The sequence below is a fragment of the Neopsephotus bourkii genome, unplaced genomic scaffold (genome assembly GCF_033783945.1).
Source record: "Neopsephotus bourkii isolate Nb327-2 ecotype Australia unplaced genomic scaffold, CSIRO-AGI_Nbou_v1 NB_168, whole genome shotgun sequence".
NCBI classification, from domain to species: domain Eukaryota; kingdom Metazoa; phylum Chordata; class Aves; order Psittaciformes; family Psittacidae; genus Neopsephotus; species Neopsephotus bourkii.
The window spans coordinates 5,932,413-5,948,515 of NW_026900684.1; the positions used below are offsets into that span (position 1 = coordinate 5,932,413).

General features: G+C 38.8%; 1 protein-coding gene across 5 annotated transcripts in view; it reads right to left on the minus strand.

Annotated features, from left to right (window-relative positions):
• WWC2 (WW and C2 domain containing 2) overlaps positions 1 to 16,103 on the minus strand; it is a 131,241-nt gene that overhangs the window by 70,442 nt on the left and 44,696 nt on the right. For all 5 annotated transcript variants that reach the window (XR_009728288.1, XM_061372099.1, XM_061372086.1 and 2 more), the window contains exons 3-7: positions 11,195 to 11,398; positions 10,118 to 10,194; positions 5,398 to 5,477; positions 736 to 865; positions 179 to 325 (exon numbers count right to left, since the gene is read on the minus strand). Coding sequence is in view for 4 of the 5 variants with exons in the window: in XM_061372099.1 (XP_061228083.1) it covers positions 179 to 325; positions 736 to 865; positions 5,398 to 5,477; positions 10,118 to 10,194; positions 11,195 to 11,398 (638 nt within the window). In the remaining variant the exon portion in view is untranslated. The remainder of the gene's footprint in view (positions 1 to 178; positions 326 to 735; positions 866 to 5,397; positions 5,478 to 10,117; positions 10,195 to 11,194; positions 11,399 to 16,103) is intronic.

Here is a 16,103-nt window from a genome sequence, read left to right on the forward strand (position 1 = left end):
ACAGATAAGTGATTCCAATTAATTCTCTCAAACCTCTGTGTGTGTGTGTGTGTGTGTGTGTGTATACACACACACACACCTATCAGCAATAGCAAACAACCATTTAATTCCAATTACATTAACTGCAGCATTTTGATTCAATTTGTCTTTACATTTGATAAGATTGAAAAAAGCTCACCTCACCAGAAATGTCAGTCTGAGACCCTGTATCCAGAGTTTGTCTGGGAAAACACAGCTGGGAGTTTACAGAGCTGGAACTCAAATCTGGTTCTGATGTCCTGATGGTCTGGTCAAGATTGAATTTCTCTCTCAGCTTTGCAAGACTCTGTCCAGGAAACAGAAGAGGAGGTGGTGTTAAAGTTCCTTTGCACTTTATTGTGTTTAAACCAGTGTACCTTCAAAAGATGTTTACATGGGAAATGAAAATATTAAAATTTTGGGTTTATTTACTATTAAACTATCCTTTTAATCAAGCAGTTGGTAGGTGACACTAAGGGAGACCAACATCTGTGACAATGTAAAAGCTACTTTGTGTGTCTCAGTTTTCATTCTCTGACTGTTTTTTTGAACTAGAAACGTCACAGGCTTCACTCTGAAAATTCATTTTAATACTAGTATGGCTCAAAGAATTTCGAGAATCCCTTGAGAAGTATAGATTGCAAAGTATTTATCATCAGGAAAGCAAGTCATGTTAAACCAAATCCACACAAAACGTACATCAGCCGTTCAAAATACCTTCATTAAATCTTGTTTTTCTCTCTCCCCTGAGCTTATAGCCTTTCTGATGGACTTCAGTTCACTCAGGATGGCTTTGGCCTCACACAGTTCATACCCACTCTGGCCTCCAGACATTTTTTGGTCAATTCTGTGGAAAGAGAGAATATTAATACCAGATACAGAAAGTAATACTAACATCTCTACTGTTCTGCTTCAGGCAGAAGCATAGTTAGAGAACAGAAGGGAAGGAGATAAAAGACACCATTTCCTGTAACAGACACGCAAAGAGGAAAAAGGACATTGAAGTCTCCACTAAAATCCTTAATCCTTGGCAAAAATGTCAAGCTATCTAACATAGACACAATGCCCAGTGAATGGCTTTTGCTGACATCAGATATTCAATGGAAAAATACCTCTCTTGGCTTTAAAACTACCTCAGCGAAAATACTGGGGCCTTACTCAACAATCAATTCTAGTTGATCTAGTCTCAAAGACATAAGGGGCACAGAGCACTGAAAACTCCTATACATGCTACCAGGAGCATAGCATTATTGCTGACAATGCTGTCAAAATGCCCATCCCCATCATAACTCTGCAGAACAGGAATAGCTTTTGGGCACACTTTTCATACTATTAACTGCAATCCTTACAGCAGCAGAATTTTTTAGTAGCAGTATTCCTCTATCCATACCCACACCATGACAGGGCAGATGGGCAAGCTTCTTGTCACTAATCAGCCTTGCAGAACAGAAATGTAACCAGCACCATTCCTGTCTCAGCTTCCCTCTGGTTCACCCTAATCCCAGGCATTAACTGCCTGAAACAGCTGTTCTACTCAGCCAGTCACACCAGGCTCTCTTTATTCACAAAATCTCTGGATAATTAACACCATATGTCATAGATCGGGCAATTCATTAAATTCCTGGACTATCAATGACTTTAAAAACTGTAACTTGAAAATAACGAAACAAAAAAGCCTCTAAACTTTGAGATAAAAAGATATTTCATTTTAGTATTTCCATATTTACTTCAAGAACTGCAGTTTGTAAACACATTTCTCTGATCTCTAGTTTAACTGAGTACTTCATAGCATCGCAGAAATGACTGCAGCTGTGCTTCACAAAATTAATACCAACAACCATCTTCACAAAAGTCAAGCATTTAGTAGGGAACATTTTTTCATAATGCAACTGGTTGTCTGTTTTTATCACCATCCATCATCTTTGCTGGAAGACATTAACCTTGTGAGCGAGGAATGAGCAAACATTTCAATGATCTGACGTGAACTTGAGCATCCCCTGCAAGAACATCAACTTGCACAAAACACCTGTAACTGTATTCTACTTTTTTCCAGTTTCATGCACAAAGATATAATGGTTCTGAAGCAGTCTTTAAGGCTGTGAGCATCTCTGCTTTCCTTTCTTCAAATTTCAGGTTTTGTACAAACTAGAACTGCATTTGTCTAAGAAAATTGCCTATGTGAGCCAGTACTCATTTGTATTCAAGGATGTATTTGTTTCAGCTTGAAAATTCCTCAAACTCTTTCATAGGTAGGCACTTACTATCTAAAAACACCCAATTTTTGGTAACTTATCAGGTTGCTAAGGTCAAATAGATACTGGGCAGTCCAATAATTGGGATCATGAATGAAAAGTTATGTAATACACCACATGCTGCCTAGTAATATGATGTGGCACATTCAAATTGCAACTCCTTTATTCTGTTTATAATTAAGATGGACAAGAAAGATCTCCGACATATAGGATATTCCATCATCCTGTTTTAAATTAATGGGATTAGTACTGTTTGAAGGTGGCTGGCTGAATTTTAAAAACAAACGCCCATTGTGTTTCTGTGGAATGCTGTTGACAGTTTCTGAAACATGCTTTGGATTCCTATCAAAATGGCTTGTGAGCAAGCTGCTTTAAAACAATACTTCATTGTTGAATTAATATAATAAAACCAGCATGATTGGCTAACCTTTAATCCTGGGACAGCAGCCTGAGTTTTTATTACCTTAAGCTTTAGAATCAATGTGCCTTTTTTCTTCTAAATTTTGTTTCAAATGAAATCTGATTTATGGTTAAATAAATTCAATCAACTATCCTTTTCTCCCTATGCTCCTCACGAGGGTTTATATATTGAAATAACAAACAAATCTTGCATTTCTGTTTCAGTCAAAATGAAAGAGGATAGAGACTTGACTGGCATAGAATCACAGAATCATAGAATAGTTAGGGTTGGGAAGGACCTCAAGTTCATCTAGTTCCAACCCCCCTGCCATGGGCAGGGACACCTCACACTAAACCCTCTCACCCAAGCTCTGTCCAACCTGGCCTTGAGCACCGCCAGGGACGGAGCATAACAGCTTCCCTGGGCAACCCATTCCAGCGCCTCACCACCCTTACAGTAAAGAATTTCCTCCTTATATCCAATCTAAACTTCCCCTTTTTAAATTTTAACCCCTTACCCCTTGTCCTGTCACTACAGTCCCTAATGAAGAATCCATCCCCAGCATCCCTATATGGCCCCTTCAGGTACTGGAAGGCTGCTATGATGTCTCCATGCAGCCTTCTCCAGGCTGAACAGCCCCAACTTTCCCAGCCTATCTTCATATGGGAGGTGCTCCAGTCCCCTGATCATTCTCGTGGCCCTCCTCTGGACTTGTTCCAACAGTTCCATAGCCTTTTTATGTTGAGGACACCAGAACTGTACACAATACTCCAGGTGAGGTCTCACAAGAGCAGAATAAAGGGGCAGGATCACCTCCTTCGACCTGCTGGTCATGCTCCTTTTGAAGCAGCCCAGGATACGGTTGGCTTTCTGGGCTGTGAGCGCACACTGCCGGCTCATGTTCATTTCTCACCGACCAGCACCCCCAAGTCCTTCTCCGCAGGGCTGCTCTGAATCTCTTCTCTGCCCAGCCTGTAGCTGTGCCTGGGATTGCTCCGACCCAGGTGTAGGACCTTGCACTTGTCGTGGTTAAACTTCATGAGGTTGGCATCAGCCCACCTCACAAGCGCGTCAAGGTCCCTCTGGATGGCATCCCTTCCCTCCAGCGTATCAACCAAGCCAAACAGCTTGGTGTCATCGTCAAACTTGCTGAGGGCGCACTCAATCCCACGGTCCATGTCAGCGACGAAGATGTTAAACAAGACCGGTCCCAACACCGATCCCTGAGGGACACCACTCGTTACTGGTCTCCAGCCGGACATTGAGCCATTGACCACAACTCTGTGTGTGGCCATCCAGCCAGTTCTTTATCCACTGAGTGGTCCACCTATCAAATTGATGGCTCTCCAATTTAGAGACAAGGATGTCGGGTGGGATTCTCCTATGGTGCTGGGGGTTTTCAGATTCCAGTCGCTTTCAAACTCTTCATACCAGGAAACTGTTTGTCTCCATTTTGGCTGGTCTCTAATTATGACTGACCATTTCCTGGACCAGAATTCTTTCTTTCCACTTAAAAAAAAATAAAAACCTGCTGATCTATCAAAACACACAAGCAAGAGCCCACAAGATGTTCTGTTTAGAATTTGGCACTGAACCCCAATCACAGACACTCTGTCATCCTTTGCAAATCACTTCTGCATTTTATTTACCTGGAAGACAGAAATACAACTAATGCACTTCCCTTCTCCCACCTTTTTTCCATTTTCCCTATATTCTGTAAACCCTACAGCATAGAGATTATCACTTATCTGACAGCACACTGCCATATAGGGGAGATTCACAGAAAGAAGGTCAGTGAATCCAGACAATATTACTTTTAATGCTACAACATTGCTTTCTGCTACTGGAACTAGCATAGCTAATAGCTCACAGCTCAGCATTTTACTGTTCAAATGTATCCTTAATGTATAGGTTCATACCACAATACAGAAAGTAACTAGCATTAGTAAATTTCTGTTCACATTAGTCAAGAAAACATGTTTGTTAGCGAGGTTTCTTCTGCAGCAAGTTCTCTGTGGTGACAGTTCCAGTAATGTTTAATACTTTAGGGCCCAACTTTGTAAGTCAGAAGCAGCAGGGAGTGCTCATACTGAAGAAAATCATCCCTTAATAATCCAACTAGTTAAATACCCAGAATGCTCACCCAGTTCAGCATCAGCCCTTTGGATATCAGGCATCCCAGCAACTGGAACAAAGAGTCAGGTCTCTAACTCTCAAATTGTGACTCATTTCAAACCCTGCACAGTTGCACACCTTTTATACCTCCAAGAACAGCACCTTCCCCTCACTGTCTTTTGAGCTCAGAAGTTGGGAAGGAGGAAATAAAAACCTTTATTTCCTAACTACCTTTTTCAATTTTGTAAAAAAAAAAAAAAAATAAAAAAAAATGCTTAAATGGGACAGGCAAAGCAGCTGAATTGTTTTCTGGGACCCTTTCCCACTGCCTTTCTTTCTGCTTCTTCGTAACACAAGCTACTTCATGGGGAAAAAAAAATAGGAGGGGGAACAGATTTCTCATGTTAACACTTGCACAAGAGGTTTGCCATTTCCACAGATTGCTTGCTTCCTAACAACAACACGAGTTATTAGATTCTCATTTTTCCCCAGTAATTGTCTTACATAAGATGGATTCAATTCCATGCCAAAAAAAAAAAAAAAATAAAAAAAAAGAAAGAAAGAAACTGGTCGACTGAATTAAGTCAGTTTCAACTCTTTTCTTTTACTCACTGTTGCAGTGTTTCAAAACCCTGTTCCTTGTACAGCAGCTCCTGCTTCATCTGAGAGAGTTCCCTCTTCAGCTTCTTAACCTTGTGTTAAATCAAAGCAAGAATTAGAACATTCCTCTTGTTAAACAACTCAGCACATGCCTTTGAACAATTAATGTAGTCTCTACATCAGATGAGAAAAAAAGAGAGAGTAAATTGCTCTACTGACACATATTAAAAACAAAAGGATCGGCTCTCTTCCTGATGTCTATGGGCAACATGTTTTAGTATTAAAGGGACACAAGCAGATTAAATCACATTCCTTATTTGTATCAATACCACACTGTGTTATTAAACCTGAGAGAACTTTAACAAGTAATTTACTTCTCACTTGTTAAGCATGCATTCCAACTGTCCTACAGGGACATGCCTGTTTATTTTTAGGCTGCTTATTTTTTTCACCCTTTCATTCCAGGAGCCTCTTGCATCATTTGCACTGTAAAAGACCAAGTTTGGACTATTTTTTTTTTTCCCTTTCTCCTATGAGCCATCCTTTTTGATAAAGCTTTACCGAGACTGGATCCCTAAATATGTAGTTCACATCCATTTCATACAAAGACAACAATCACTAAACACATCTGGATTGCAAATATAGGAATCTACTTAGTAAAATGTCTTTGGCAAAAGAACCCCTGCTTTCCCTAAATCTGCATGCTCAATAGGCTTTTTCTTCTTCGTATTGTTATTTCAGATGTTAGCAGATATGAGAACACCACCAAAGATTTATGAATATAGATTAAATAAAAAAATCCTCTATTTAACATTTCATGTCATACTTCCCAAACATACTAAGCCAAAGTTTCTAGACCACCTACTAAGGACTGTACTTTAGTACAAATTAAAATTAATCCTCAGCATAGGATTACAGAGGCAGAAATGCCTTCTTGAAATGCAGACTCCCAAATTTCAGGTTTTGTGCATCTATACCTGGCTGATTCGCACTCTCCATTCTCGCCAGATACTGTTAGGATTTTAGCTTTCCAATAGTAAGGTGAAAAAAGGCCGAGCCGGCTGGAAGTCCCCTGCTATCACCTACTGCTTTGAAATTCTTGCTGATTTTCATACAGTTCCTCAGATACCCAACTCTGCTGAAAACAGGTTTCTATTAAACTGTTCCATTAAAAAGGAATTTTGACCAATTTAACTGAAATCAATTTCAAAACTTGTCTTCAAGACTTTTTATACCCAAATCCCCTCAGATGTCTTGCTTGTTGCTGTTCATCAAATAAAAAATATAATAATAATAATAATATTCCTAACGTGCCAGGTGAGTAAAAGTGCTAAGCATCAGCAGCTGCTGTAGCTTCCCAAGAGACTTAAAATGCTTTGTGTGTCTAAAATAACCAGTGATTTGTGGGGTCTTTGTATGGGTTTGTGAATGATAGACATTCAAGTTTGTAGCTTCTGGATAATGTTTTTTGTGACAGGAATAAAATGCTTTTAAACTCCATTTTCTCCAAAGCAAAATCTGTTTTCTAAATGAAGGGTTAGGTTCGGGCTTTCAGAAACTAACATCACTAGTTGCTTTACTTGACAGAAACCTGTTTTTATTTTGACTGTACTGAATAGTTAGCACGATAAACAGAGAATAAGTACAGATCCAGAGCTCCTTAATGTTTTTTTCCCTGACTAGCACAAAACCCCCAAGAATAATCTCTCAAGTGTTCTGATCAAGGTTATAGAAAATGAAGAGATATCACCTCTGTGTTCCAGGTAATGTGTAAAATTTGAAAGAAGTCTCAACTTTTCTGAGAAACAAAGAATGGTTACAGTTTTTCTTTAAAATCAGAAATGTGAATTTATAGTAATAGTAGAAGGCATACTTGACTTCAACTTAGAGGACTGGATCTCTTGGAAACCCTTACAGAAACCCTCAAGATCATCTTCTGAGTGTCCTCTGCTGTGATTCATCATCATTTCATTACCAAGAAACGTGAGGTAGGCACATTATCCTAGAAGGACATGACCTACACTGTAATACAGGCTTTGTGTTTACTGCATCATACTTGCATTAAACTACTCTTGTGCTCCTTGTCTTCTCCTTCAGATCTTTCATATAGTTCCTGCTTTTTCACAACTCTCCACTTGTTTTATCCTTCACCCCCTTCCTACTGCCTCTGCACATAATCTTAAATCACCTAACAGGCCTCTCACTTCCTCCTTCTAACAGCATCTTTAAGCATGGTCCTCCGCTATCCCCCTTCTATTCCTGGCACTTAAGTACTAATGGAACAACAACAACCCCTCCCCTTGTTATTTTATAAAGGTGCACCCCCTACGTGCTGCATATACATAAAACATACTGTGATCACATATGCTTTGTGTTGTTTGAATTATCTTACTGATTACTAACTAAGATCCCAAACGGTCCCGCTCAAAGTCTATTGCAGGATCAGATCTTTCAGTTTTAATCTTGGGGGAAAGATCTTCTCCTGCTTATTTTAACAGATGTCTGATTTCTGTCATATTTTCTCCATGACCTAGTGCACAATAGGCATTTCATGTATCCATTCATATATTAAGCACAGCTAACAAGGAAAAGGCCAAAGGTCAATTCAGAACTTCCTTGAATGCTGAGTTTCCCCCCTCCAGCCACCATTAACCTGACGATACCAGTAAGCCTCAGCCAGTGAGAGAGAAACAGATTTAGTACATCTGGCCTAATAATTCACTAAACAATGGGTAAATCCTAACCAACTGGCTAGCAGCTTACTAATGACTAACTTCGTTTCCCATTACGTCCAAGCATGCATATACTGTAAAATGCCAAAAGATGGCATAGTAGCAAGCATCCTCAAATATTCAAATAAGGGTAAACTATTATAATAGCCATACCTCTCTTGCCAACTTCCATGAAAACCACTTTCCAGCCCTAGCATGACAGGGCTCCACTTTTTCTTATCTCAATGACTTTCATAACCAGTGGCTTTGGATGACAACACACTTTATGCTGATACAGATATTCTTTGACTGCACCCCCCTACACTCTGCAGACAAGATTCAGGTCACCTATTTTAGGCACACATGCAACTTGGACTTTGCGATGCCAGTAAATCAGGTTTTGGGAACCAGCAGGATATTAGGCTCTCTGACTACAAGAAATAACGAAGAGAAGAAAGCATCCCTAAAAAATGAATTACTTTGATTAACACATCTGCCTCTTTCCTCAGTGAACAAAATTGTAACTGTGCAGCCAAGAGGCAATTCAGTGTTTCTGCATCTTGAGGTAGGAAGTGATCAGAGCTAAAAAATGAGAAAAACTGAACACAGAACCAGGTCTGAATTTTCCCTTCTTTGACTTGTTGGTGACAGTGTTTAAATTTTGTCCTGTGTTTTGTTCTTTAACAACACTGTTAAATTTCCCAAACATACTAGTGATCTCCTTGCCAAAGGGAACATCTGTTACTGCTCCACTCATTTTAGAAAGAAGCTCTCACCTTGTCTTTTCATTCTTACTCCTGACAGGGTTCTAACTGCTACTGATTCTCCCTACTAAAATTACAGATTTTTCCTCCCACCTCCTCCAGTGTTGGAATAAGTTCTCTCACCAACCACTTCCCTTGTCCTTAAAGGATAAGGGACTACAAATTGATAATGGTAAGAATGAACAGGTGTAAAAGCAGTCAGGAGGGCAATACCCAGATGCCAGTTTTACAGTGAGTTCTACCCCTGATTTATACTGGATTTTTAAATGTTAATGAGCTATCCCACAATCCATTTTAAACATTAATTGTTTGGACTCCTAATCATAACTCTTACTCTAGGTGAAGGAGGATGTTACTCTTGGAGGCCCCTATGAGTGCTGCTCTCTGCAGAAACCAGAAGGGGGCAATGGAAGAGCTGAGTAACTGCTGTCGCTTGCGCTCCTGAGTCTATTGCAGGCGTCACCAAAGACTATGCTGCGAGATGCTGTCTTTTTAGCCTGTATGGTTTGGTCTAATTTTTTTCATTACTAATTACAGAAAGTCTAGGCTATCCAAAGAGCGTTACATGCCACAGCTTAAATAAATTAACTCCCTGTATAGATTTTAAATGTCTTCCAAACCATTTCCTCCTTATTCAAAATAAATTCACTAGAGACTAATCTGTGAACGAAAGTTCTTTATATGGAATCTGTAGTGACCATACTGAACACAGTTGACCAAATAATGGGTATTTGTTTGACAGTAATTTCAAAACGCAAACAAAATTTCATTCTTGTTCTGAAGTGTTCCATTTTGACAAAACAGAGCAAAGTTTCACACCATTATTGAAAGTGGTTTGTAAACCAACAGAAATTTGTGAGGCAGTTCATGTTGCTAATGGTGTATTTCTCACAGAAGAAAGACTGTGTAAAAACAGTCATGTAGCTGCAGCTCACGTTGGCCTACTACTTTCCTATTTTCACTCACAGACTTTTCATTCTTCCTCTCAAAAACAAAAGCATACAAATGAAAATAGTTATCAGATTTATTTAAATCCACATCTAATTAGAATATCTGCCAGTTTGCCCAAAATGTGTTATCTGAAAGTAACAGACAGCTTTAAAAGTTAATTAAAAACCTCTGAATGGTATTTAATGAGAATACTAAGAGGTTTCAGTACAAGGGGATAAGATATGTCTGCTAGTTCAAGCTTTGCTTGTTCTATAGTCATAAACTTTGCACACAGAATACAAATGAATATGAATTAAGTACTCTCACCCTTAATCTTGTAGTGGAGATTTCAGCCTTCAGAATGTCAGGGTCATACTTTGTGCTTGATGAGGAGCTTGAGAACACTTTTTTTAAAAGACAAAAAAGGACAAATATTTAAGTACTTTTGAATTATTAAATAGTTTATTTCTTGAGGAATCCACATTGAGCTAAGAAGTGCAGTAAAACATGTAATACTTAAAAAACCGCTTAACCAACCAAAACATATTGTTTATAAAGTAGTCAGCATTGCAGGATGGGAATAATTAATAAATAATCAAAATTTCCCCCCTTCTTCCCCTACTACTATTTGGTATCTCTCCTCTTTTGCTTATCCCAGGATTCTAAAGAAGTACTTGATTCTCCCTGGCTTTCTACCCCTTGCTTTCTGTTCCTATTCTTCTAGCTGATCCATCTTGTGATCACCTCTTCCTGGAAGCTGTAATTTCTAAGGAGATTTCTGGAAAGCAGAAGATTTATTCAGAAGCCTCAGAGGTCGGCCACTCAGTTCTTTCACAGCTGCACATGTTACTTTTATCACACTATGAACTTCTACGAGAGATGTTTGACCATCAGCTTCTGACAGCAGTCTACTGCAATGCCAGTTCCTTGACCACCGTTATAACATGTATCTCTACTTCACTCCTGATCACAGCACACAAGCTACAAAATTGTTATATGCTGCTCTTACAGAGACCCAACAAATTCCCCTCTTGGTCTACTGCAGACACCTCTCAGGCAGTAGGGCCATTTCAGTATGCAGCTGGGAAGGCAAGAGGTCCTATTGACTTTGAACCTAGATTTGGAAGAATTTTGTTCTCACAAACTGCATGACAAAACAGATTTCAGAGCCAACTGCTCTAAAGCATGGCTCAAAAGAGTTCAATTGTATCACATAGAAGAGGGTTCTCTCCAGCAGAATACCTTTATATTAAATAATAATACAAAAAGTAGGGATGCTATCTCTAAAAAAAGTCAGAGTACAAGGTGTTCATAGCAAACCTTGAAAATTCATCCTAAAGAGAAATAGGATCCCCTGCAAAGCATAGATCAAAGAAGCTACATTGCATTCTCTACTGTACTTACAGCTTGTACGAGAGCTTGATTTTTCTTTGTAGGCACCATTCAACCGTACATACTCATCCAGTGCAAGTGCTAGTCTCTGTTCTTTCACCTGGTACAGTTCTTTCTGAGTGCTGAGAGCATCCTGGGCTACCATAAGATAATCTTTTAACATTCTCTCTTGTTCTTGCCTCCATTGTTTCCTGGGATCTTCTATTTGTGTTGTTTCTTTATGGGAGAAAAAGAAAAGATTTAAAGAGACCTCTGCTGAAATCCATTGACAACTAGACTGTTTCTTTGTCTGTAATTCACAGCTATAGAAATCTAAACCATAGTTTGACTTTGGTTACGAAGCAAATGATCAGTTTTATTCAAGTTTTTCTTTGCCACAATAATGCGTGTAAAAAGCACTATTTAAGGGATCAACAGGTAAATGGCTTATGTAGATGATTCCCACACCTTCAAGCCTGAATGAATAACATCCTAAACCTCAAGGAAAAAGTTATTTTCTTTTCTTTGCACCAGAGTGTTTGGAAATAATTGGACCAAAAAAGTCTTTCAATGACATCTTAAAATTGAATGCATTTCTGAACAAAAATGAAAAGTAAGCTGAGCTATTACATTTTTTACACACACCCCCCCCATCTCCCCACTTCATTAATTTTTACAGTCATGTGTTACTCATGTTTTATAGTGGTTATCTCTCTCCTTTCCCTCTACAAAAACACTTTTATCTTTTCCCCTGTAACTGAACTAACAGATCATTAACTCTCCAGATCATCTCACCTAACTCTGTTCTTATCCCTGCTAGGCATCTGATCCCAGATACAGCTTTCTTTTTTACGGTCAATAAACAGAGAGGGCCACCCTCAGAGGGCACTTCACTTCATCAAAGACAGCTGCCCAAGAAACATGGGACTGAACTGACTTTGAGATGTCCACTTCTTCCCACCAACTACCCAGGTATAAACGAGGAGGCTGGAACAGGCCCTTAATTCATGAAGGGCTTCAGGTCAATTCTTTTAACTCCAGCAGCCACAGAGAAGACGGATTTGCACAGAATGCACAGACAAGAGGATCAGATGTATCATACTAGTATATATTAAGAAAGTATGTGATGAGATCAATCTAAATGCAGGTTCTTAAGATTTATAGGGTTTTTTTTAAATGTAAACAATGCAAAGAGGAAGAGTTACAACTGAATGCTCAATCTTATCATTAATATTTCCTGACTTAGTTCAGCACTTTTTGAAGTTGTACAATGTACTAAGCTGTACTAAGTACAGCTGTACTAAGTACAAACACATTCTGAGAAGGCATAGCCATGAAAAGATTGGAAGCTAAATGCAAACATGCGCCACACTGCATTTTTTTGTAAGTTACTACTGTAAATCGTCAGAGATAAAAAGCAGCATTTAATACCAAAGTATTTAAATGCATAGTATTCAGAATTTTTCTGCAAAAAGGAGGAGGGAAGTTTATTCTCTGGTTAGATTTCTGCCACTTGTTCTCTGAATTTTTTTACTGTGAGGATCTATGGAGGGGGAAAACAGGAACATCGGCTGAAGACTGGGGAAAAAGAAGCACTGCAGTAGAACCAATCTGATTGCTCTGAACTGTAGCTGAAGTGCACTCTTGGGGAGAAGGCACTCTTTCAATTCCATATACGAAAACAGATTTTGTAACGGCAAAAGCTGATAAGAACAGATTCTGGTTAATAACAATCTCCCATATAGACTGACTACCAGTTTTTCAAAACCTTTTTTGGTGTTAATATCACAAACTAGAAGACATAAATAAAAAGAAGCATCCCATAAAAGCAACCCTGTAGAATCCTAAACTGACAATTTCTATTGCACTGCCAATACTTCTAAAAACAAACACACACACATACTCCCTCCACCGCTTACAAACATGTCAAGTTTTTGTATTTCTACTTGGGAAAGGTATTTCTTAGATGTACACAATGAATGCATAGAGAGTACATATCACATAAGCCCAAGTGCAGTGCATAAACGATTAAAGCAGAGAGGCTTTATACACAGTTGGTTTTCCAATAACCCCAACAGGAACACTCTCTCAAAAAAACTAACTATAGCTATGGACACACATACATATCTTTGTGTTTATAGCCACCTGTTCTTTTCCACAAAGGTATCAGTCACACAAAGAAGCAAATCAATACCTTTTCCTTCCAAAAAGGTCAACATATGCCCCTATCTGTGCCCACTTACTGCTGTTGTGCTTTAACACACCTCCACATTCACAGTTATTTACACCAAATTAGAAGTGCTGTCCTTTTTTTGTGAAGCAGGATGAAGACCATGAAGCAGGATTCTCATGGGTCAATGATCAAATAGGATAAATGCAGTTAAGTTGGGGTTTTAGAAGAATGTAATGATGCGATTGTGTTTTGAGAGTGCAACCAGCAGCCACCAAATAATCTTACAAGATTGGAAGGTCTCATCTTCGAGCATGTTGTAAGTAATTGCCTTGTAGGTTTTAAGTGAAGATTGCTCAACATGCAGCCCAAAGACCAAATGTAGCCTGCAGAGTTCTAAAACGTGGCCTACAGATGCCCTGTCCTTGTGACTGCAAGAAAAGGACAAAGCTGATCAAGAGCAGATTATTCTGTACTGCTGACAAATACACTCATTTTCTTTTTGCCTCTCCAAGCTGCATGTGCAAAACAATAGTATGATTATATGAGCTAACATCTTTTATATTGATAGTCATGAACAAGTTAAAGGTGACCCTGCATTTTAAAACTGCATACTGTAACTTCAGCATACTGAGGTTTGGGTATGTGCCTGTGTAGGTAACATTAACTGGTCAAATTATTCTCGGTCAATTCTGTTTGCAAGTATTTCATTCCAGTTGGGAAAATACATAATCCTGGAAAAAGCAAAGCAGTAATGGAATGACTATCCCAGAATTGTTACTCAACTTTTACCAAGCAGAAAAGGCTCTAGAGTATTTTTTACTTTACATCTTCTTAAATATTATGAAGTGTAAAATCCCAAAAAAGCATATGATTTGTTTGGCAAGTTGTTCATATATATATATATATAAATATGTGCCTGTATAGTGGCACCATATGCTTATTCATCTATATTTTTCAGTTATCTCAATTTTAATCAGTAGTTTTACTCCAGAGAGGAAAAAGACCCAAGACAGACTGGATAGTATTTCTGGTACTGTAGCACTGAGCTTTGAAAAGCATGTTCATTTGAGCACACATACCTTCCCAGAGCCAATACATTTTTTAGAAAACAGAGTTCTTTCAAAACTAAATATTTATTCTTCCCAAAGCCTCACAGAGATAAGAATTTTTTTTTTTCCTTGGACGAGAATGTTTCAAGCACCTGCTATTAAGGTCAAACCTCTGTACACAAGAATGTTATTGCAATAGTTACACGCATGTCATTGAGGGAACAGCTTGGTGAACATTTCAAAATGAGATGTGAAACCCTTATTGCTTAAATAAAAGAGTGAAATTTCAACCACAAAGACATCCAAACATTTTCCTACCCTTACTATTCAACAGTTAATGTAAAATAAACTTAGGAGATCTCATTCCTTTTTTAGGACATGTTTCCACTGGTGACTGCTACAGGATGCCTTACAACCTCATCTGCAGCACGAATGAATGGTGCAAAAACCAGATTGGTAGCTGGTCAGGTGAGGAGTAAGCACTGGTTATGAACACTAGACAGAGCTGCAGAGTCATATCTGTTCTAAAACATACTAACTGGACTTCAGTCATCAGCAGTGGAGAATGAACAACCATCCCCCTGGGCACAACCTCTCCAACACTTTCTGCATCACCAGGCAGTTAAGTTCAAGAGTTCAGCTGGTCCTTATAGAGAAAATGATGTACTGGCCATCATTTTCCATAACATAAACCAGGATATTAACTGATGGCATCTCCTTAAAATGAACTTTTAAACAGCAGGAGTTGCACACAAGGAGTTTAAATAGCAGGCTTTATCAAGAGCACTGCTTCAATTCAAAAAAACCTTTATAAATCAACTTCTCTGTCCAATCACAATGCAAAGTGATGTTCCAGAGTAACAGAATGAGAAGGGTGATGGGGTACCTAATATTCAGGTTACACATTCCTAATTTGACTAGGTTTTAGCATCATTTGGCAAAGCCACCTGCAAATCAAAATTACTCAGTTCTATTAAGAACCAATTTGTTTAAACAAATTACTGCAAGTGCATAGTTATTAAATTAAAAAATATAAACAAGCCATTTATTTCCTCCTATTTTAAAAGATCTGAGTGACTACCCACACTGGAGGGAAATGCTGTGAGACAGACAACACTTGTAGTCTCGCCCAGCGGAACCACACAAGCAGCAGGATGGCACGCTCCACCCAAGGACGTTGTGTGCACTGAAAAGTTCACAGCCATGTAATGTGGAAGAGGAAGCTATGCTGGTTTTAATCATACTGCTATTCATGAAATGCGCTCTTCCTGGCTCACTGCCAGCCAGGTTTGATGCACTTCAACTCAGCAAAAATGTTGGTCCAAACAATGATTCAAAACTGAAATGCCAGGACTGAGTTTATGCTTTGACAGTTTTGTTTATTCCTTTGGCTAGAACTTGCTTCTAGGGCAGCAATGTTATGTATGCTCTGTGTAATTACACATAAGATATATATTATAAGTAGCATACAGGCAATAGTCAGGCATGCCATTTTTTTAAAATAAGTTATTTTCAGATGTTATGTTCCTGTCTGCTACCAAGAAACTCTGCCAAATTTTTACAGTCTACTTGAACAGAAGGAAGCTATTACCTTATCAGCAGTAGATCGTATTTCCCTAAAATACATGAAATTAAAATCCCACAGGGAAGGGAACGGCTCCCTGACGCCCTACTGCTACACATGAGAGAACTGGACATTTTACTACGGGATTAACAATAT